This window comes from Callospermophilus lateralis, unplaced genomic scaffold, assembly GCF_048772815.1.
Source record: "Callospermophilus lateralis isolate mCalLat2 unplaced genomic scaffold, mCalLat2.hap1 Scaffold_63, whole genome shotgun sequence".
NCBI lineage: Eukaryota > Metazoa > Chordata > Mammalia > Rodentia > Sciuridae > Callospermophilus > Callospermophilus lateralis.
Window position 1 is genome coordinate 17701811 of NW_027514713.1, and position 22768 is coordinate 17724578.

The 22768-nt window shown below is 52.9% G+C and overlaps 1 protein-coding gene and 1 pseudogene across 1 annotated transcript; one reads left to right on the forward strand and one right to left on the reverse strand.

Moving 5' to 3' along the window:
• Positions 1-850: 850 nt before the first annotated feature.
• On the forward strand, positions 851-16901 carry LOC143389464 (protein transport protein Sec61 subunit alpha-like; annotated as a pseudogene).
• Positions 5507-9059, reverse strand: LOC143389626 (autism susceptibility gene 2 protein-like). The gene is given in 4 exon segments (XM_076842558.2): positions 5507-6373; positions 6376-6745; positions 6789-8404; positions 9027-9059. Coding segments are annotated over 4 exon segments (2886 nt in total).
• Positions 16902-22768: the final 5867 nt, after the last annotated feature.

The window sequence follows — 22768 nt, forward strand, 5'->3', positions numbered from 1 at the left end:
GGAAAATTTTAAAAATTCTTTAGAAAAAATTATGATAGAAACACAAAATGGAAAACCCTATAGCATAGAGCAGGGGCAATTTAAAGAAGATTAGATCAGTACATACCTACATCAAAAAAGAAAGCAACCAAGATTTCCACTTCAAGGAGGTAGAAAATCAAGAACAAGCCAGACCCAAAACTAGTAGAAAAAAAATACTAAACATCAGAGAAGAGGTAAATAAAATAAAGACTAAAATATTATTTTAAAAATATCAACAACAGAAAGTATGTATGTATGTATGTATGTATTTATTTATTTATTTATTCGCTAGGCTTGAACTCAGAAGCAACCACTCACTGAGAGATGTCTTCAGCTCTAGTTTGTTTTTTTTAATGAAAAGAAAGGGTCTCATAGAGTGGCTCAGTGCCTTACTTTTGCTCAGGCTGGCTTTGAACTTGTCTTCCTCTTGCCTCACCTTGAGGATCTAAACTATTCATGTCAGTGGTTAAGAGCACAGCTTTGCCATTGAACTCACTTAAGCAGAGGGAAGATCATGATATTGTATAATATGAGGATTCCCAGACATGACACCTGCGGACATATTCACATTGGCTTTGTCCGCAGGAAGGGCTCTGCTTGGTGCATGGTTTGGCTTCTTCTCCTTTTGGGGGGAAAGTTCTGCTGGAGTATGAACCCAGAGCATCATTCATGCTAGGCAAGTGCTTCCCCGTGAAGCTGTGGCCCCAGCCCTCCTTGGCCTTCCTTGGTGATCAGAGAAAGGATCTGTGGGACTCCATTTTTATTGACTTACTGGGAAACTTTGAGTCCTCTGATTCTGTCTCTTCTGCAGATCCAGTTGGATGAGAAGGTGCTGTGGGTGGCCATCCCCTTCTTCATCTTCTTAGTCTCCTGTGCTGGTGTTGGAGCATGGGGAAGAGGGGGGACACACGTGCCAGTCCTTTGGTTTCTGCTTGTTTCCAGATCCTCTATTTGGTATTATGGCCTCAGATTCTTCGGACCCTTTCTACTGGATGTGAGGAATTCTGGCCTCCAACAGAGGGAGGCTCAGACTCACTCTGCCTCTTTTCTACTGGACCAGCACCATTTAGTTGAATGACAGCCTTTCTGTGGAGCTCAGAGGATGGGCAGCTCTGTGGCCTGGAAAGTCTGCATGTGCCATGTCGAATAGCCTGATCAACTGTGCATTCAGCTTGGGCAACACCATCTTCTTTGGAGTTGGGTTTGAATGCAATACAAAACCTGGATGAACAAGATAAGTCTCTGCTTGAGAATTTCTGAAAACTAGAAAAAACTAGAGTGTTTGAAATCCCTGAAATGAGATGGTGAGTCCACCTAGAATATTCTCTAGAACTTTTCATTGGTTTCTCAGCTATGTCTTTTTCATATCTACGGGTGAAATATACGGATCAAAACCATGAGTGACAGTGGAGGGTCGATTCTAACCAGTCACTGGTGGGTCTGGAAATGATTTTCTTGTGTATGTTGATGGTACATTTAATGGACATGGTTTAAAAATGGGGTTCCAATGAGGTTCCAGTCACTCAGAATCAGAGCTCATCTGAACATGATGGAAAGGGAAGGTTGATTCCCAACTAGATCCAATTGTGCCAGCCCCATCCGCAGACTCAGAAAATGATTGGAATGTTCTCCAGTTTTATGAAATGATGAAAGACGGGACTCTCTGACCTCTGTCCAGCCAGAATGGATCTGTCCATGGGGATGGGAATGCAACAGGCTCTTGAGGGGTATGTGATTTTCCAAACAGAATGACACAGGGTCTGACAGGCTCAACAGAGGCACTCAGTTGTGTTCTAATCTTTGGTTTTAAGGAGTTATTCTATAATTGCTGTAAGAAACCTGAAGCCCATCCTGTGGAGAAGGGGGTCGCATGCAATTCTGTAGTTTCATTTTATTAAATGATGTCTTGCTTTCCTGGGCTCACAGGGGCTTTGTGGCTGCCCCTTTCCTTATGCACATTCAAGTAGCTGGGTATCTCTGCAATTGTCACCTTGGGCCTCATCATGCACTCTTGGCTAGTGCCAAGATGATTGAAGTGGGTGACACCCCAAAAGACCAAGCCCTCTTCAATGGAGCCAAGAAATATAAGAAAGATCAAGGGTACAGTTCTGATGTCTGGTTGACAATTTGAATTGGCCCTAAAATTAGGAGCATTAAAACAGCCCAGTTTGGCGTGTGTGCTTGGCCTGCCAACCCTGTAGGTGCTCCATGGCCTGTTAATGAGAGAGCACTTCTGGGAGGTGCTGGGTATGGGGGAAGGCCAGGCAGGGCAGGGGAGGGCAGGAATGCCCCAGAGGATGAAATTGAAGGATCAGGGCATGGAGGTCACCCCTTCACCAGCCATGATTTCCATACCTTGTGAAGGAGGTGACATCTACTTCAGAGATGTTATAAGAATTTAATCAAAGCCTGGTGCTGTGGAGTATGCCTGTAATTTCAGCAACTCTGGAGGCTGAGGCAGGAGTATCGCCAGTTGGAGGCCAGTCTCAGCAACTTAGTGAGGCCATAAGCAACTCAGTGAGACCCTGTCTGTAAATAAAATTAAAAAATGGCTGGGGAAGTTGCTCAGGGGTGAAGCACCTTTGCTCAGTCCTCAGTACTAAAAAAAATGATTAAACTGAATAATACTCTCACAGTGCCTAGTGCATGGTAGTTATTTAGCAAGTTCTATTTTTTTTCCTGCATTTAAAAGGATTTAATGAGCAGAACGGTGATCCTCTCAGTCCAGCTCTGCTGTTGATTAGTTTTGTGATGTGGAAGAAATTTAGATAATAGTTCTGCAGTCTCAGTTTCTATGTGCTGTTAAACTAGGTTAAGAATATTGGCCATTTCAAATGATAGGCAGTCCCAATAATGGGGACCAGCCTCAGAGTCAGCCAAGCCTAGCCTCTGTTAACTGGAATGTATTATTTAGAAAACAATGATTACAGTTTTCTACTCTGCCATCTTCCATACAGCATGCCTTAGAGCTCTTAAGTTAGAAGGTTAAATAATTGAGTGAGAAATCCATCTAACTTAAATTTGTGAGTTTCAGACACCAATCAAGATTGTAGAATATATTTATGTATTAATGTATTAATCATTAATGAATTAAGTAATGCATTATTAAATAATAAGTACTTCATTTATTATTCAATGTCTTAAATTAATGAATCATTCTTCTGAAGCACTAATAAGTGGTTTTCTTTTTTTAATTTTTTATTTTGGACATTTTAAAATATACTTGGCTTAGTGCAGTGGTGCACTCCTCTAATCCCAGCAGCTCGGGAGGCTGAGGCAGGAGGATTGTGAGTTCAAATCCAGCCTCAGCAACAGCGAGCCCCTAAGCATCTCAGTGAGACCCTGTCTCTAAATAAACCACAAAATAGGGCTGGGGATGGGGCTCAGTGGTTGAGTACTCCTGAGTTCAATCCCTGGTACCAAAAGCAAAACAAACAAAAAAAATTTTGCAGTATTTTTCTAAAGCCCAAATCAGGTGTTTTTTCTCTTTCTCTCTTTGTTTTTAATATTATTTTTTTGCAAACCTGGAAATGGAACTCAGTGTCTCTACCACTGAGCTACAGACCCAGAAGTTTTCTCCTTACGCTTGATAATTTTTTTTCTTTTTCTTTTTTTTTAATAACATGGCACAGTTTACATTACCCAAGAGGCTCCGGCGATGAGAACATACTGAAGATTCAGTTGCTTCACTTTGCTTTTCACACAGGGTCTAGAAAGGACTTTGTTACATACAGGATAAACAGCAAAAGGTCTGTATAGAACAATCTCTTTACAATACTGAAAGCTACCACTACAGTTCCAGTGTACATATTCCTTGGATTCTTAAAGTTGTTGTCTTTTAAAAAAAAAGAAACAAAACAAAACCGAAAAAAAAAAAAACAAAAAAAAAAAAAAAAGAAAACCCCAAAAAACAAAACAAAACACTGCACAACATCTGGTGTTCACAAAATCTGAAGCTCACAACTAAACCTTCAGTTTACTACTAAAATAGATCTCTCTGCTTATTAGAAACAATGGTCTGTAGTTAACTTTTTTTTTTTTTTTTTGCAAAAACAGGATAACAAAGTCAGATAGCACTTTAATATACTAGAAGACCAAATGGAACTAATTTTATTTCATACATGTATTTTACAGTCCAGTAGACAAGATATATTGTATTTCTCTGCTAGTAAAGTCATATTCTCTCCAAATATGTAGACAAGAAGTTTAATGTATTATAAAAGTATCATGAAGAGACACTAAAATTGATGCAAACTCAAAAACACACGCGCGCACACACACGACTTCTCCTCTGCCACCTGTCACCTCTGTGAATCTCGATGGCTCTGCGAGGTCGACCTGTCCCGGCTACGCCCAGACCTTGTTACTGACTAGAGTACAGTGCGTGGCGCTGGGAACCCACCTCACACTCAGCGGTTTCTGAATACAGTGAAAACATATCCATCATTTCAGAAAACACGAAGCTTTCTTTCAGGATCTGTTTGGGTGTAATTAAGTCGCACTGCAAAATGAGGAAGTGTGCATACATATGAAATAGGACACACTTAAAAAAAAGGCATGGTTCCCACCAGAGGCGTGTGAGGTCGCGTGACTGGCGGTGACCAATTCTGGCAGCCTGCTCTGTCTGCCAGACACCGATGCCCGCCCCTGATTTTGGCATCTGACCAATCCCACCCTCCCTGGCACTGGTTTGCCTTCCTGGGGCGCACCTGCCCCTGAAGCCCACAAGCAGCAACTTCAGATGCAAAGTTCCAGCCTGGGGTCCCCTCTGCAAAATAGGATGTTTCTCCATTTGAAAAAAAAAAAACAAGCAAGGAAAACAGAGTCATATCACGTAAGCGCTTGTTCAGGGAAAATATGACCTTAAGTATGTTGTAAATGGATTTGAAAAGGCTCCTTTGAGTTAGGCGGGCTTTTGTGAGAAGCCCTAACGTTCATTGCATAGTTGAAGGGTTTAGCTGTCTCTAACAATACGGGGAACACAGCCTTAGCAGGCAGTGCCCACTGATATTAGGTTTGCAAATAGCACATTTCAAGAAGTAGTAATGTATTATGTTACTTAATCTTTATCTATTTACATTTGTACATAGTAAAGCTTTCGTCTCACCCTTTGCATATATGAACCACCAGCTCATGAAGCAATCTCTTTACAGGACTATGTACACGGCCTTCCCTTCCCATCTGAAAGAGCTCTGCGTGATGGATGGTGTGGGCTCCCCCGTCCTCCTCAAATTGGTGTGTGTTGTCATCTTTACTGTTTTGGCTGAAATCAAGAAGTTTCATACAAGGAACAAAGAGTAGGAGACATGAGAACATATGACTTAGCTAAAGGATCTGAAAAATTCCAACATAGAATATACAAAAACATTTCCAAATCTGCACGGAGTCTGTACATGTTTTACAAGGGGAGCGGTGGGGCTGGCCACCGCGTCTGCGCGGGGTGCAGGAGTCCTCCCTGCTCTCGGGGCTCCCTCCGCTCGTCCCCTTACTGCGCCTCGATGTCCTTCAAAGTGTGGGAGGGCGGCCGCTCCCTGATCTCCGCAGACAGAGGCGTAGTCCTGCGTGGGGACACCGGGCGGCCCCCTAGCGTGGAGATGAGTGGGGGCGGCACACTCAGCGCTGCTGTGGGGGGCGTCTTGTTGAGCAGTCCGTTCTGGTGGCCCGCTGTGGGGCTGATGCGTGGGTAGTGCATGCTGGGGAGGCCCGGCGTGAGGAGGCTGGGGTGCGGCAGGTGGCTGTCCAGGGAGGCGGGGTGCACGGCGTGCAGCTGCGGGTGCTCGTAGTCCTCGCGCAGCACGTGCAGGCGCTCACGCTCATCCAGGTGGCCGGCCCGCTCGTGCTCCCGCCGCGGGTCCACAGCCAGCGGCGGGTGGTGGTGATGGTGGTGGCTGTAGTCGTGCGGCTCGCGGTCCCGGAAGGATCTGTCGGCCTCCTACAGCTGAGCGACCGACAGCCGGTGCAGCGGGTCGCCGCACAGCAGGAAGTCCCTGGCCAGCGGGTCCCTGCGGTGCACGTGGAGCTCGCGGTAAGGGTCCCTCAGCGGGTCCCGCATGGGGTCCCAGTGGAAGGACGGGTAGGGGAAGCGCTCCCCACCCGGGAGCGGGCTGAGGCCCATGAAGGGGGTCATCATGCGGGTCCGGTCCAGGCTGCCGATGCCACCCATGGGGTGCAGGCCCGCCACGCCCACCGCCATGGGCACCGAGGCCAGCGGGCCTGCGTGGGTACCCGAGGCTGCGCCCGGTGGCTCCGCGGCGCTCGGTGGCTGCGCGGGCTCCGCAGGCAGCTCGTGCTCCTCCCTGCGCTCCTCCTTGACCTTGACCTCGGCGCTCTTCCGCTGGTTCTCATAGGCAGGGTTCGTTCGCCCTTGCGCGGCTTGGCCTCGCGGCCTGAGGTGCTGCCCGGCCGGGCACTGTCCAGCGCGGGGGTTCGCACGTAGGGCGACGGCGCGCGCACCAGCTGCTTGGCCTCCTCGCCCGGGGCGCGGCCCTCGTGGCCATGCCCGTCCTTCTCGGGCGCCGGGCCCTCCTTGGCCTTGTGCTCTTCTGCGGCCAGGTCTTTCCGCGACTCCGGGTGGTCTCTCTCCCTCTCTTTGGGTTTGTCCTTCTCGCGAGCCTCTGTGTTCAAATGACCCCTGATCTGCTCGGTGGCGCTGCGGCTGTGTCCCAGGGCGTTGGCCGGGAGGATAGGTGCTGGTGAGGGGTGGCTGGAGTGTCTTTTCTCCACGCTTTCTCAAAGCCTTCAACAGTACCCAGAGTTAAAATGAATACATGTTATTGGGAGTAACTAACGGGTTTCCAAGTCCCCCGAAGGCATTGCCACCAACCGCTGCTAGGCCCGTGAAGGTGGACGGACGATTGAAAGGCTCCAGGTGAGCAGCAGGGTTGAGGAAGTTGCTGTGATGAGGAGGTGGCCCAAAAGGGGTCCCGGTGGGGTGTGCAGCACCAGAGGCAGAGAACAAAGTTGAAGGTCGAGCCAGGTCATGGGGGTGGTGGATGGCTCCAAAGAGACTGGGGCCTGGTGGGCGGCTCAGGAACTCAGGCTTCAGTCCGAAGTCCAGCTTGTGTGGGTCTGACTGCATCGGCTTCTTGACTTTCTGTTGTTGGTGGTAAATCTGCCAGGCGATGTGAACATGCATAGCGCACCACTTCCCTGGTTCCCTTAACATAGGTCTGAAAGGATCTGTCAACCGCGGGTCCTTCTGAAGTAAAGTGTGTGGGACTGTCCCAGGCCGAGCAGCAACATCGATAGGGTTGGATGTCTTGGGCTGAAATGCTCCTTGTAGTGAACCAAAAGGGCCCGTGGGTGGGATCATGGGGGGGATGCCCGACACTGCAGGAGGGTAGGAGTGGAAGAGATTTCTGCCTGGGGTACGCACCATGGGAGGTGCTGGCGTCCGCATGATGGCGGTGGGCGGGATGGCGTGGGGGAAGGGTGTGAAGGTGTGCTGGTGCGTGTGCTGGTGCGTGTGCTGGTGCGTGTGCTGGTGCTGGTGCTGGTGCTGGTGGAACTCGGTCCGCAGGTAGGGCGGGGGGCCCAGGGAGGCCCCGCGGTCCGCGCTCTGAGAGGCCAGAAAACGCGTGTTCAGTTCCTGCCGCAAGATGTCTTGCTCTGAGTAAGTGCTTGCGGCAGGGTGTCCGGGGACCTGCAGACTCCCTGACGTCAGCGGTGGTGGCGGAGGCAAAGCAGTGGGCGGGGCAAACATATTGGGGTGATGTGCGTGAGTGGGGGCCTGGAGGGTGGGGGTGAAGCTGTGCAGGGGGCTGTGGCTGGGAAGGGAGAGGGGGAACGGGGAGGCCGAGGGGTGGTGGGAGAGGTGCGGGGCGGCGGGCTGAGTCTTGGCCGGAGTGCTGCTCCTGCTGCTGCTTAAACTGTTGAGGTTCAGGCTGCTGCTGTAGGCTGACAGGGGCTGGGGCAGGCCCTGGGACGAGGGGTGGGCCTGCACAGCAGGAAGGTGCTGGTGGAGCAGCTGGGTGGGGGACGGTGGCCTGGGTGGCCGCTGCACCTGAGGCTGTGGGGCGGGCTGCAGTGGGGCCTCTGGAGGGCCCTGCGGGGGCTGCGTACTTGGAGGAGGGGCTGTTGGTGGGGCCTCTGTGCGTGGCACCAAGTCAGGGTCTGGAGAAGGGGCTCGGAGCTGGGGCTCTGCCTGGGGCTGGGGCAGCGGCTGCGGGACCTGAGGGCAGGGGTCCTTAAGCACCACAGGCTCAAAGGCGGGCTCTTTGCAACAGTCTTGGCTCTTCTCCTGGTTTCTCTCTAGACCTGATATCTTGGGGACAATTGGCCCTGCATCCTGGCTGTCATGTTCAGGCAGCGCGCCAACACCTAACTCCGAATCTTTATTCACAATTACAGTGTTGAAGAGCTTTTCAGAGCTGGCATCTGAAGCCTGGTCGCAAGGGGTTAAGCGGTCCTGTCAGCCCCAAGTTCATGGTTTGGGTCCTTAGCAGGGTTCCTGATGGGTGATCACCAGAGCCGGGGGTGGGGGGTGGGGGTGGGGGGTGGGGGGGTGGGGGGGGTGGGGGGGGTGGGGGGGGGAAGGGGGGGGAAGCCAGCAAAACGCACGCAGAGAAAACGCCCAACTCCAGCCCGGCTCTGTCCGCAAGTCTCAGCTCCTTCCTCGCCAAAGTCTGAAAGCGGATGCACGCGAACCAAATCCGAACCGGAGCAGCAGCCTCGGGCGGCCGAGAGCCAGCGCCGCGAACGCACAACCAGCGCGGCCGAGTCCTGGCGGGCGGCGGGAGGGAGCGCGCCCGCCGAGGGCGCCCGGCCCGCGCTCGCCCGCCATGCTTGATAATTTTTAAAAATGTTTTTCCATCTTAAAAATTCAAGATCATTTTTTACAAAAAAGAATTTAGGATGACTGGGCTGAGGTTTAGTAGAGCACTTGCCTACCATCCGCAAGGCCCTGGGCTCAATCCCTAAAGTACAAAAAAAATCCAAAGGTGCTTTCACTAGATAGCCTCTGAGTTCTCATGTACTTTGACATGTGACAGTTGGACAATCCTTACCAAGTCCCCGGGTGCAGTGTCAGTATTTGTCATCTGTGTTCCTGTCACACTCTGCTAAGGGTTCTCTTGGGATCCTAGTGTTCGGCATGATTGTTACCATTGGCCAGTCCATAATGGATGTGATGACGGGCATGGATAGGGACGCCTCAAAGATGAGCGCTGTGATCTGCCTGCTGATCACCACTCAGGTGAACCCCCAATTGCACGCCACTTCCTGAGTGACTGCACCATCCCTCTTTCTCATCAGCAGTACTCAGCAAGAGATGGGGCCAGGCCAGGCTCAGGTCTGGGCTCAGGATTAGACACTGGCCTGAGCAGGGTGAAGCCTCGAGTTGGAGGCTGGACACCGCCCAAAAAGAAATCAATCAAATAAAGACACTGAGCCCATCTACAACGAGAAATATTGAAATCAATAAAGGCATGCTGTCCACCTGCACACCCCAAACAATTAAGAAACAAAAACAAAAAAATGTAGGGGTTGGGGCTGGGACTCGGTGGTAGAGGCTCAACTGTCATGCACGAGGCCTTCGGCTCCATCCTCAGCACCCCATAAAAATTAAATAAAGATGTTGTGTCCATCTCCAACTAAAAAATAGATTTAAAAAAATAAAGAATTGAAAGACCCTGGCTTTGTCTTCTGAATTTCCGTGAGGAAGATTGAGAAGGGTCTCTTATTTGGCCTTCATAGCAGAGAGCCCAGTCATTGAAGATGGAAGGAACCAGAGCCCTGAGGCCAGTAATGCAGAGTCCATTTTATTAATTTATTTATTTCAATTCTGCAGTTCTTTGTGGTGGGCTTGATCGTCCTCATTTTGGATGACCTTCTTTAGAAAGGGTACAGCCTGGGCTTTGGCTTCTCCCTCTCCATTTCAAGCAACATCTGTGAAACCATCCTGGGAAAGACCTTCAACCCCACCACCATCAACACCAACCAAGGTAATGGCCCTGCCTCCTGTGGGGCACTTCTGCAGGAAGTTTTCATACATGCAGAGTATTCCTCTGGGGGAAAATGTCTGTTTCAGAAACATGTCTTCTGAATTTTCAGTGTGCAAAGTTTTAAAAATATAGCTGAGTGCAGAGGCTCAAGTCTGTCATCACAGCAGCTCAGGAGGCTGAGGCAAAAGGATCACAAGTTGGAGGCCAGCCTCAGCAACTTAGTGAGGCCCTAAGAAACTCAGTGAGACACTGTCTCTAAATAAAATGAAAAAGGGCTGGGAAAAGGGCTCAGAGGTTAAGTGGTCCTGGGTTAAATCCCTAGTACAAAATAATAACAATAATGATAATAATAATAATAATAACACCTCTTATAAAAATATTTCAAAGACAGTCAACTTGCCACAGAGTAATCCTGCCTCATATTTCTTAGCAGGAACCTGCACTGAAAAGATAAAGAAGTGTTGATTTTAGCCAATTTCAGTCCTTTCTCAGTCACAGGTAGCATCAAAGTGAATATCCTTGGGCAATCATCTGCACATATTGTAGCAGTTGTTCTTAGTGAATAAGATTTTAAAAAGGAAATTGCTACACCAAACCACTTGTTCAGGCAAGGAGCAGTTAGTTCGATGATTACAAGTTCAAGGACAGCCTTGGCAAATAAGTGAGACCCTGTGTCAAAAAAGGCTGGGGTAGAATGACTGTTCCTGGGTTCAATCCGCAGTACTGCCAATTTGGGGTGGAAGGCACTAGGGATTGAACTCAGGGACAGTTAACCCCTGAGCCCCGTCCCCAACCCTCTTTTGTATTTTTCAGAGACAGGGTCTTGCTGAGTTGCTTAGAGCCCCAATTTGGCTGAGGTTAGCCGTTGATTTGCAGTTCTCCTGCTTTAGCCTCCAGAGCCACTGTGATTACAGGCATGCACCATGATACCTGGCTTACAAGTCTTAATAAAATAAAAACTGCAAAACATGTGAGACTTCTTAGGAGAGGGGAAATTGACTTTTTTTCTTTTCTTTTTCTTTTGGCCTCTGAACCCTGAATCTGTTATTTGCTCGGAAGTCTCTCTCATGGAAAATATTTGTGTGCATTTGTGTGTTTTCTTGGAATTGACTGTGGAGCTTATTCTTGGCCTCCAGTGCCATGTCATCAAATTGAGAAAACTGCAGACAGGTCTCTGCAGGGTGCCTGAGGGATCCTATGGGAAGGAGGGTTGGGGACACTTACAGAAGAGTAGGCAAAGGGACACCAGACTCTTCCTACAATTTCAGAAAATCTAAGGTGAATTGAGGATCTGGGGGTGCAAAGCAGATGGGTCCCAGCCGTGGATGTGGGGGCAAAAGCTGGGTAGGAGTCGGAGTGTCAGCCAACACCTCCTGGCTTTGGGGGGGGGCTGCATTCGAAAGGAGTGGGAGCAGTGTTGGCCACAGGGGGCCAGTCAGCAAAGGCTTGGGCCGCGGCAGCCAGCCAAAGGATCACTTTGCTCTGGAGCAGGATAGTGAGTGAGGGGACAGATTTGGAAGGAATGATTTGCTGTTCCTGAGAGACAGGCTGAGAAAATGGCTGGGGAAGTGGCACAGCCATCCAGCCTGAGCCAGCCAGTGTGACATCAGAGTGAGGGCCTTAGGACTTAGTGAGAGATGAAGGCCACAGACAACTGAGAAATGGAGGTGGCTGCCTTGGCCAACTCTTGAAACTGGCTGGGGCAGAGGCACTACCTGGGGGGATTTGAGTGGTGCTGTAAGGAGCCCAAATGGTGGAGCCATGGGGACACCCCCAGGATGGGCAAGAAGAGAATGGAGCAGGCACAGGTAGCTTGCAGCTGGAAGGGCCACCTTTTACCAGGAGTGCCACCACGGCTCAGCTTGCAACCTGGAAAGTGGGGTGTGGAAGGGCCCCTAGGGTGGAGAGCACAGCTGGTCCTTCTTCACTGAGGGGGGGACAGTCCAGGCTGGGAGGGAGGTGGAGAGTACAGACGCCACATGACTCTCGCCCCCGGGGCAACACTAGCACATGAAATTAATCCAGTTCACAGAGATTAGCAGGTAGTGATTTGCATGAAATGACCATGTTAAACATTCAGAAGGCTCCTAAGGCCCTCACCCTGACTTTGCTGTGACCCACCTTTCATTCCTGACACTTGTCAGGCAGGTGATGTTAAGCACCAGGAGCTTCTGTGGGTGCTAAGAATACAAAGGGAGATAACATAAGACATGGGAGCGTCAGTGTCATCCCAGGGTCCCGGGTCAGAGTAGAGCAGAGAAGGAAGATGGGGTGACTGGGGAAGAGTGTTATGGGCCCATCTAGAGAACCCGGCAGGTGCAAAGGCCCTGGGGCAGAGATGAGCTGGTGTGTTTGAGGGTTGGCGTGTGGCTCAGTGGAGCAAGTTAGGGGAGTTCAGAGAGGTCATTGGTAGCAAGAGCAGCCAGGAAAAGTCCCTGCTTTCTCCCCCCTGGGTTCACTTCCTCCTTTACAAAATGCTCAAGCTTTAATGTCTCCAGATTCTTGACCACAGGGACATCAGCTGTTGATCCACACAGCCAGAGGTGGCAGGGAGAGGGGCTGTCAGAAGACCACCATGGGGATTCCAGGGGCCAGGGAAAGCTAGGATAGTGTTTCTGTCACAGACATCCCGTCCATGTGGTCTTCAGGACAGATGGCCCATCTGAGTGGCCATCCAGAAGGTGATGCGAGTCCTGCAGTCCCAACTCTGAGGTGACAGGAAAATGCTGTCCCAGGGAGAGACTGGGACATCTTAGTCCCCAGCCATTAGCCACTCTGCCCACAGATGCCATGTCTAGGGAAGCACTGGCATCAGGGGCCATGGTGACAGTGTTTCCCACTGTCCTTTTGTTCTAAAGTCATTCTCACACAATTTCTGAAGTGCTTGGACCTTGTTGCCCTCTGCTGCAGTGTCCTGGGATGATCTGTTGCCTGTTCCTCAGACCAGGCTCCTTTCTGCCTGTTGCTGAGGCTGAGGCAGGAGGATCTCAACTTGGAGGTCAGGCTCAGCAACAGCAAGGCCTCAGCAACTCAGTGAGATGCTGTCTGTGAATGAAATACAAATAGGCTGGAATTGGGGTTCAGTGGCCGAGGGCCCGTGGGTTCCATCCCTGGTGCCAAAAAAAAAATCCAAACAGTGACCCCATGACTGTGGTGCCGTGAGTCTACCAGTTGAGTCTCCTGGCTGATTCTGTTCTCCTGACTCTGCTTTGGCCAGGAGGAGGCCTAAGACCCAGCGGGGTTCAGCCCTTTGTTCTTCCCTTCACATTTGGGTTCTTCTCTGCCAACAGGTATGGAATTGGAGCGTGCCATCATTGCACTATTTCATCTCTGTGCCACGTGCACAGACAAAGTCCAAGCAATTAGTGAGGCTTTCTCCTGCCAGAATCTCCCCGACCTCATGAACCTCATCGCCTCCATCTTTGTCATCGCTGTGGTCATCCATTTCCAGGTGTGTCCAACGTGAGCCCAAGAAGTCTGCAATTATTTTTCTTTATTTTTTTTTTGGTACCAGGGATGGAACCCAGGGGCACTGAACCCCTGAGCCCCATCCCCAGAACTTTTTATATTTTATTTAGAGTCAGAGTCTTGCTGAGTTGCTGAGGCTGGCCTCCAAATTGTAGTCCTCCTACCTCAGCCTCCAGAGCTGCTGATGATGACAGGCCTGCACCACTGTCTCTGGCTTCGGCATAATTGTTTTTTTCTTTTTTTTTTCTGTTTAGATATGAATGGCCATAGAGTGGACTTGAGTACATTTTGAAACCAGTTTTTCTGGTCTTTTTTCTGTGTGTGCCCCACACAGTGGTTGTGAGGGAAGCGGCAGGTGCTCTCCAGCAGTGTCAGAAGTTGGGTCCCCAGAGCTGTTGCCACTTCTTGTACCTCTGGACCATAGGGGACAGCAAGGCAGTGAAGAGTGCCCTGTTCTGTGTCCTCAGGGCTTCCAGATGGACCTGCCCATCAAGACTGCGCACTACCAGGGCCAGTACCACACCTACCCCGTTGAGCTCTTCTTCACCTCCAATGTCCCGATTGTCCTGCAGTCCGCCCTGGTCCCCACCTCTACATCATCTCCCAGATCCTGTCGGCTCGCTTCAGTGGGCACCTGCTCATCAGTCTGTTGGGCACCTGGTCTGTCAGTCAGATGTTCCCAAGGAGGGTCTCCTGGCCACAGAGTGGGTGTTGTTGCTCCGCATCTGTGCGTCTTGCTCCTGACCAAGTGTCTCACCCACAGATCTCCTCCCCTGTGTCCTTTCCCAAATTCTGTGCAGGAAGTTTTTTGTAACAAGGACTGAACCCAGGGTCCCTTGACTTCTGAGCCCTGTTCCACCCCTATTTAGACTCAGGGTCTCACTGAGCTGCTTAGGGCCTTCAACTTTCCATCCTCCTGCCTCAGCTTCCTGAGCTGTGGGGTGACAGGAGTGTGTCATTGTGCCCGGCTGCAATCACAGTCTTTGATCTGCTCTGGGTTCATCTTGAAGCTCAGGTACAGTAGATGCAGCGTCCCAGACCTTCTGTTCCTTCTTCCAAGGACACGTCTTCTGGAGGCCCCGCCTGCACCTATGCAGTTTGTGGCCTGTGTTACTACCTATCTCTGCTGGAGTCCTTTGGCTCCGTGTTGGAGGACCCTGTCCATGTGGTAGTGTACCTCATGTTCATGCTGGGATCTTTGCCTTCTTCTCTAAGATCTGGGTCGAGGTCTTGAGCTCATCTGCCAAGAATGTAAGTATGAACGGACGTTCTTAAAGTGGCATTCGGCTTGTTGCTTTGTCACAGTGGTGGTTTGTGACATGCAGATGGACCACCCACCTTGGTGAAACAGTTCAGAGCATTAAGGACAGATGGATGGAGTTCAGCCATCAGCAGCAGGTCTGAGAACCTGAAGCCAGAGTGGAAAATCACACATTGTCTGGTCTCCTTATGGCACCTTGTTGGTCCAGGGACACTTAACCTCTGAGCCCTTGTTAGATTTCATCTGGAGACAGGGTCTCGCTGAGCTGCTCAGGGCCTTGCTAAGTGGCTGAGGCTGGCCTCCAAATTGCGATCCTCCTGCCTCAGCCTCCCAAGCTGCTGGAATGACAGGGGTGCACCCCAGGATTTTGGGCATTTTTAAAGTCTTTGTAAAGATGTAGAGCTGCAGAAAGAGCCCTTTAAGTGTCCAGCAGCTTGAGACCTTTCCCTCTGAAACCACCTCTGAACATATCCTTTGCTCTGTGCATCATGCAGGTGGTCAAGCAGCTGAAGGAGCAGCAGATGGTGATGTGGGGCCACCGGGAGACATCCATGGTGCATGAGCTCAACCGGCGAGTGCAGTACCCACCCCCAGTCAGCAGGTGCGGCTCCCGGGCCTCCAGCACCAGTGGACCTTGTGGTCTTCAGTGTCCATGTGTCTCATTCTCAGATCACAGGGTAGGCAAGGTCCCTGTGTCATTGGATATTTATGAACCTGCTAAGTACTGGATGCTGGGGACATGGAATAAGATGTCTAGCGCCCTCAGCAGGGAGCCAGGTGCATGCAGCCTAGTGACCCAGCATGGGGCTCTGTAGGGATGGTGCTGGCAGCAGGGGACCCTCACCTCTGCTCATGCTAGTGGGATGCTGCCCTAGGCATCCAGGAGCAGTGCCCAGGCTCTGAGCACAGAGTGGGGCTCCAGATGGATCTGAGCTGAAGCGCCAGGCTCTCTGAGGCATGCCTGGAGGCCAAGGCATGAGGATGGCAAGGTGGAGGCCAACCTCAGGAACTTAGTGAGGCCCTGAGTAACTCAGTGAGACCCTGTCTCTAAATATAATACAAAAAAAGAGCTGGAGACAGGGCTCAGGGTTGGGGAACCCCTGGGTTAAATCCCCAAGACTGAAAAAAGACAGATGTTGGATGTGGCTGAGAGGCCAGCAGAGCCGTAGAGGGATGGTGGTGTTTGAAGCAGGGAGGTCAGTTCCAGCTGACAAGGCCACAGCAGAGAGGAGGCCAGAGACCAGATGTGCCAGGGTGGCCATAACCTTGGGGTGGAGAGAATGGAGGGTGGGAGAGGCCCCAGGGCACAGGTGTCCGGGGCAGAAGAAGCGCCCTTTGCAGCTGCACCTCATCCTGGATTGAAGGCTGCCCCCAACCTCCCTGGTGCCCTCTGCCATTTTCTCAGCTCTTCCTCTGCCACTCGGCAGTAGCCACCATTAAAAGGGCTGTGTCTACAAAGTCAGGTGGCAGCCCAGGTTCTCCTGTGGGTTCTCAATTGGTGACCTTTCCTGAGAGAATCAACCATGGGAAAAGCCACAGTTGCAAATTTTTGGTTGCTTTTGAGTCCTTGGTAGGGACAGTGGCCATTTCGATAGACATCATCAGGATTTGGGTCTCATAACCAGCCCTCCAGCCCCCTTACTGAGGATCACACTCAGGGTCACTTGACCCCTAAGCTACGTCCCCAGATCTTTTTATATTTTATTTAGAGACAGGGTCTCGCTAAGCTGCTTAGGGCCTTGCAAAGCAGCTGAGGCTGGCCTCCACCTTGTGATCTTCCTGCCTCAGCCTCCTGAGTTACTGGGGTGACAGGAATGGACCACTGTGTTCAGCAGCCTTTCAGTTTGGACTAGTCACAGTCCCCTAACAGGGACTAGGTCCCATAGAATTAGTGGGGTGTTAGCAGAGGATACTTAAGGGAGGTGGTGGGGCCTCCTGAGGTTCTGGTCTCAGTCATGGGCAAGACTGGTGGCCAGGTTGGAGGCTCTGTGGTGGCCTGGGGCTGACCACCTGCCCTCCCCCAGGTACATCCCCATGGCAGTGGCCTCTGGGGGCCTGTGTCTTGGGGCCTCTCAGTCCTGGCTGCCTTCCTGGGCACCATCAGCTTGGGGACGGGGATCCTGTTGGCAGTCACCAACATCTCCCAGTCCTTGGAGATTTTCGTCAAGGAGCCAAGAGAGTTGGGAAGCATGGGCACCCTGCTCTTCTGAGAGCCATGCCTATCCAAGAACCTGGGACGACACTGGGCAGTGCCTCGGAAGGCAGTGGTGGCCGGGGGCAGTGGTGCTGTGTCGCGTGGGGACTTTGTTCTCTGGCTGATGTCTGCCCCTCCTCTTCACCATGGGGCAGCCACCCTCAGCAGGGCTCCTCTCCTTCTTCTAGCATTGGCAGCTGCAGCCTTGACAGGGATGGGGAGCACTGTCCCCATTTTCTGTCTGACTTTGGTTTTGGCCTCCCCTCCCACCCTCAGTGATGTGTGCAACCACCGTGGTGTCTCTGGTCTCCATGGTGGCTTTTTGACTGGGTTGGAAGCACAAAATCTCTGTGTGTGGCCTTAGGATGGTCGGCCGTCAGCTCTCACCTCCTCTGGGGAAATGGACAGCATCACCAGCATGTCCTCAGCATCACTAGCAGTGGCACTCTCTTGGTGCAGACTGTTGCCGTGGGGGGCATTGGATCCCCTGGGCTCAGGATAAAACAGCTCCCTGCCCAGCAGTGGGCAGCTGCTCTCCCACCAAGTGTCCAGATGAGCCTTATGCTGGGACAGAGCCAGGACTGCCATCCCTGCCACCTCACGGCCAACTTGTGGCCAGGCAGCTTTGTCCTCATCTGGGGGAGGCCTGGGGTTGCCACCTCCACCCTTGCCTGGCCGAGCTCGTTGCCCTCAGGGGACCACCCTGCCAAGTCCAATTGTCCAAACTCCAGTCAGCCTTGGTGGATCCTCACTGCGCAGCTGCCCCCGCGTCCCTGGGAAGGGATGTCTTTTGTATCTCCCTGTGTTTCTAGAATGTTCTGACAGTACTTAGGGACCAAATGCTAGTAAAGGGACAGTGGGATGCCACCAGCTCTCTCGGCCTCCACCACATTCAGCCTTCACCGCACTCAGAGGCCAGGAGGGGAGGTTCAGGCTCAGGGCCTGAGCTCAAGGTCAGGGGCTCGGGGTCCATGGGAAGATACTCTGGTGTCTGAGACAGAAAGACAATGTTGTCTGAAGTGACAGGTGACATAGACATGAAGCTGGTAAACTTTCCAGAGTTCTCAGACGCCCCTCTCAGACACAGCTGCAGGCTTCCTCGGGAGGGTGCCCCAATTCTGCACGGGCCCTTTCATGGCTCAGTAGGGGTGGCACACTGTACCTAGAGACCTGGGTCAAGAACCAGAGGGGTCCTTGACCCACCCAGGTCCCAGCACCTTCTCCCATGTGGCCTTGGCTAGACCTAGTCCCCAGCAGGGCAGCCCCACCACCAGCCATCTCCCAGCCTATGGAGGCCACCGCCATACCTCTCCTGCTCCTATTAGAGGGCAGGGCCTCCCAGGCCACCGCTGGGGACTTCATGGCCTCTGGCAGGCAGGCCCAGTCCCTGGCTCCCGGGCTGTGGCTGGAGAGTGCCAGACTTCAGAGGAGTTTGTGGTCCTGCTGGCCCCATGTGGCCTGGGCTCCCAGCCCATGGGCAGTGATCACAGAGGGTGGGTGGGAAGGGGCTGACCCAGCTTCCAGGGCACAATCACTGTGGATGCCAAAATGGCATAACTGAGATACGGTGGTTAAAAGATGAATAAAGGCAACTATTTACAAACTGCTTGTTCACAGTCTTGTTTCCACTCAAGCTCATCCCCAGAGACATGCTGCCCTGCAGCCTGGTCTTCCTCCTGCTGGGAGCATCCCCTTGTGCACACGCCTGTGTCCAAATGACTCGGGAGGCTGAGGTAGGAGGATCATGAGTTGGAGTCCAGCCTGAACAATTTAGTGAAGCCCTCAGCAACTCATGAGACCCTGTGTCTAAATATAAAAAGGACAGGGGTGAGCCTCCGTGGTCCCGCAGTCCTGGGGTTCAGTCCATGATACAAGGAAAAACCAAAACCCCAAGTCAGGAACCTCCTGCCTTGGGAAGCACTGGGCCTTTTCTCTGTGCCCTGGGGACTTAGGGCTGTGCCTGGGGCCACTGCAAATATGCCTCACAGCAGAGAAGTTGGAGCCCATTTTCAGGTAACCTGTGTGTGGGGGGTGGGGGGTGGACTGAGGATCAGGCCCTGCCTTCAAACACCCCCTAGTGTCTGCCGCCAACTTCAGTAGCCAAGTGACTCCTCCCCCCTGGTGCAGACTCTGCTCACCGCTTACTCCATGTGGTCCCTGCTCAACCATGGAGCCCCTGAGGAAGCAGCTGGTCCCCATTTTACAGGTGAAAAAAGTAAGGCCCAGGGCAGTAGGAGGCCAGGAGGCAACTGGGAGGCCAAGATCCAGGCTTTGCCTACCCCAGGCCCCTGCCTGCAGGGACCTGCTTGAGGTCAGAAATGAGGGGTCCTGGTGGCATCAGCTGCCACCCCTGGCTCCTAACCCCTGGGTTTCCTTCCCACCGCTCCCTCCACCGCTGACCCCCACCTGCACTCTGGCCTGGCCTGATCCTCACATGCATAATACCCATGAGCCTCCAGTTTCAGCTTCCAGGTGGGTGCCAAGTGAAGCACACAGCTTCCTGATGAGGGCTGGTGCCTGAGTATGTAGCACCATCCAAGGGCTGTCGTCCAAGGGCCGTCAAACATCAGCCTGAGCTTCAGCATCCACCACACCCACCAATGCGTCTCCTTGGAGGCTCCCAGGGGTGCCCTAACTATGCCAGCACCCACCTAATCCTTGCCCCAAAACTTCTGGGGCCACATCACCCATCTGTCCTTTCTAGAAGCATTACAGCCTGGATGAGAAGCAAATAGACCAGAATCAGGAAAGGTCTAGCAGTTTCCATGAAGCCAGAACAGGTGCATGCCTGTAGGGCATGACTTGCTGCCTGCTTCCCATCTTGGGGCCACACATGTGGCTGGAATGACCCCTGGAAATCAGCCAGGAGGCGGTGCTGTGGGTGGTGACGGAAAAAACATACCACCTCCAGGAAGGTCCAGGACTCTTTCGCCCTCATGGACAGCTCGTGCCTTCTCTTACAGACCATGGGATGGGTGGACATGTGAACTCACTCCACCCTTCTGACCTTTATCCTGATTGGCTCCTGTGTGGTATATTAGCTGTGTGTACTTCCTCAATAAATAAGATTCTGCTTTGACTGGTCTCCCTGGAGTGTCTGATTGTCCTCCAGTGAGGGAGGGCTGGGTGTGGGCAGGCAGTGGACCTTTGCCTCTCTTGGCTTGTCCTAGTCAGGGCATGTTTTCCCCATTTCTCCCACAGGTCAGGAGAAAAAGCCTGACACATGCCCTCTCTGCTCAATTCTGAAAAGAATCGTGCCTACAAGGACTTGGTCAAGAGCCTTCATAACCCCAGCCCCATGGTGCACACCTTTAATCCCAGTAACTTAGGAGGCTGAGGAAGGAGGATTGCAAGTTCAAAGCCAGCTTCAGCAACTTAGAAAAACCCTGTCTCAAAAAAAAAGGGGGGGGGGGGCTGGGATGTGGCTCTGTGATCGGCCACTCCTGGCTAAAACTCCAGTCCCTACAAATTAAAAAGAATGTGCTGAACACTGGGTGACAGCATGTATCCTGAAGTCTTCGGGGACCAAGGAATTGCGTGTGCAGTTCCAAAAAGCAGGACACTGGAAGTGGCATGGACAGCGCAGAGGTTGATGGGATGACAGGGAACGCCTTATGGCGGGTCTCAGGCTCAATGGCTATTCTTCAGCCTTGCACTTGATAAGTCTCAAAGTCAATGTCAGACAGACACCTTGATCTGGTTTGGGGGTCTCCAGAGAGGAGGCCTGGGGAGCTTTTGGTCAGGGACCAGAGGGTGAGCACCGCAGGGCAACTTCCACGGAGAATCCTTTCTGTGCCTTCCTGGGTTGTGGTCCCAGGGACTGAACCCAGGGTAGCCTCCCCGCCAACCATTCCAGCTCTTTAGAGACAGGGCCTCGCTGAGTGGCTGAGGCTGGCCTCCACCTGGCGAGCCTCCTGCCTCAGCCTCCTGAGGCACTGGGATGACAGACACACCACACTGGCACCAAGCTCCTTTTGACGTTCCAAGCGTCCCCCTCCCCTATGCCATTGAACATCTACCAGGTATGTTGCCTTCCCAGAGGGCTCCCCCACGGGCACCTCCCCAGGCTCTGCTCCTCTCCTGATGGGGAGCAGGTGGCAAAGGAACTGGGGCGAGTGTGGCTATGCCCCAGGGGCGGGGAGTGGGCTGCGCAGGAGTGGCGGGGGAAGTGGCCATGGGAGGGTGGGCGGTGCAGGAATCGGGGCGTGGCTACACTCCGGGGGCGGGGTGTGGGCGGGGCGTGGGCGGTGCAGGAGGGAGTGTGGAGTGGTCACGCCTCTGGGGAGGGGCGTGGGCGGAGCCAGGACCCCGCTGTGCAAGTGCTTCCCCGGAACTGCAGCCTCCGGGTTGCCGTCCAAGCTTTGCTTTGAGGCACTGACGGAGCCCCCGGGAACTGCGAGAAGGCGACATCGCATCTCTGCTGCAAGTCTCCTGAGGCCCACACAGCCGGGCCAAGGTCCACACCTCCTCCCTGCTCGCAGCTGGGCTCCTCTATGGAGGGCGCGGCTGTCCCCCACCCGGTGGCCGGCGCTGCCACTGCGGGTCTCCCCAGACCTCCGTGGCCCCCGGCCGGTTGCTCTGGGTTCTGGTCGAACGCTGAGTCACTGGTTTGCAGGGACGCTGCCCAGGGGACAGGTCACCTCAGGGGTCACCCTGTCGCCTGGAGGAATGCATCGGAGTCAGGTGGGATGCGCCGGAGCCCGGAGCCCCTGGCAGCTTGTTGCCACCGCCACCGCGTCCTGAGTGTGACAAGTTCCCTCTTAAGGTGAAGACTGCAGGCGGTAGGTGGCCAGAGCTGCCCCTAGGCTGTCAAGTGAGGGTCTGGTGGGTGTGGGATTCACCCCTGGGGTTGGGAGCGAACTGACCCCAGGGGCACTGGCCACTGCTCCACGTCCCAGCCCTTTTGGAGTTTTAACACAGGGTCTTGCTAAGTTCAGAGGCTGGCCTCAAATTTGCCGTCCTCCAGCCACAGCCTCCAGCCTGTGATGACAGGCGCCTGTCTAGGACCTGGGGTTCTCCAATGGCTGGGACAGTCGGAAAGGGGTCCGCAAAGGACAATTATGGTGGCCCTAGAGGCTGAGTCTGTTGCAGGCAGGGGTGGGGTCAGGAAGCCTGCCTGGTTGTCATTGTGCTCCTGCTCCCAACCCTGCTGAAGTCCCTCTGGTCCTTGGGTGAGCCTGATGTGGGAGCTGAGTTCTAGGGGTCCCCCTGCATTTCTGCAGGCCCCCATCTGCCCTGCGTCCCCTGTGTTCCGCACCCTGCAATTTCCCTCCTCAAGGCCGCTGGTGTCCCCGTTAATCACATGAGGCTGAAAGCACAGACCTGCAAGCAGGTGGCATGATGGTGACGGCGATAGCAGGTGACAGAGCAGACAATCTGTGGGTGCCCATTGGCTCATCTTATCGCCCCTTATCTTATTGGCCCATCTTACAGATAGGAAAACTGAGGCTCAAGGACAGATAGGAGCCCCGCTGGGTGACAAATACCTGTAATCCCGGCATTTTGGGAGTTTGAGGGGGAAGGATTGAAAGTTGGAGGCCAGCCTCAGCAACTTAGAGAAGTCCTGAGCAACTCAGTGAGATGCTGCCTCTAAATAAATATATGAAGGGTTGGGGACAGAGGTCAGTGGGTAAGGGGACTTTGGGTTCAGTGCGTGGTGTCAAGAAAAAAGCCCTTCCTGTCCTGGGTTCTCACTCCCACAGGGACCCCTGAGAGCCTGCAGGAACCTGGGATTGTTGGGCCACCCAATCCTACCCTGGGAGGCACCCCAGAGCCTGGGCCCAGCTGTGACCAATTCAAACACTTCAGGGGACCAGCCCCCCGACTTCACCTAAACATCACAACCATTTTTCAGGCTAGAGCTGAAATGGTGCAAAAAAGGGG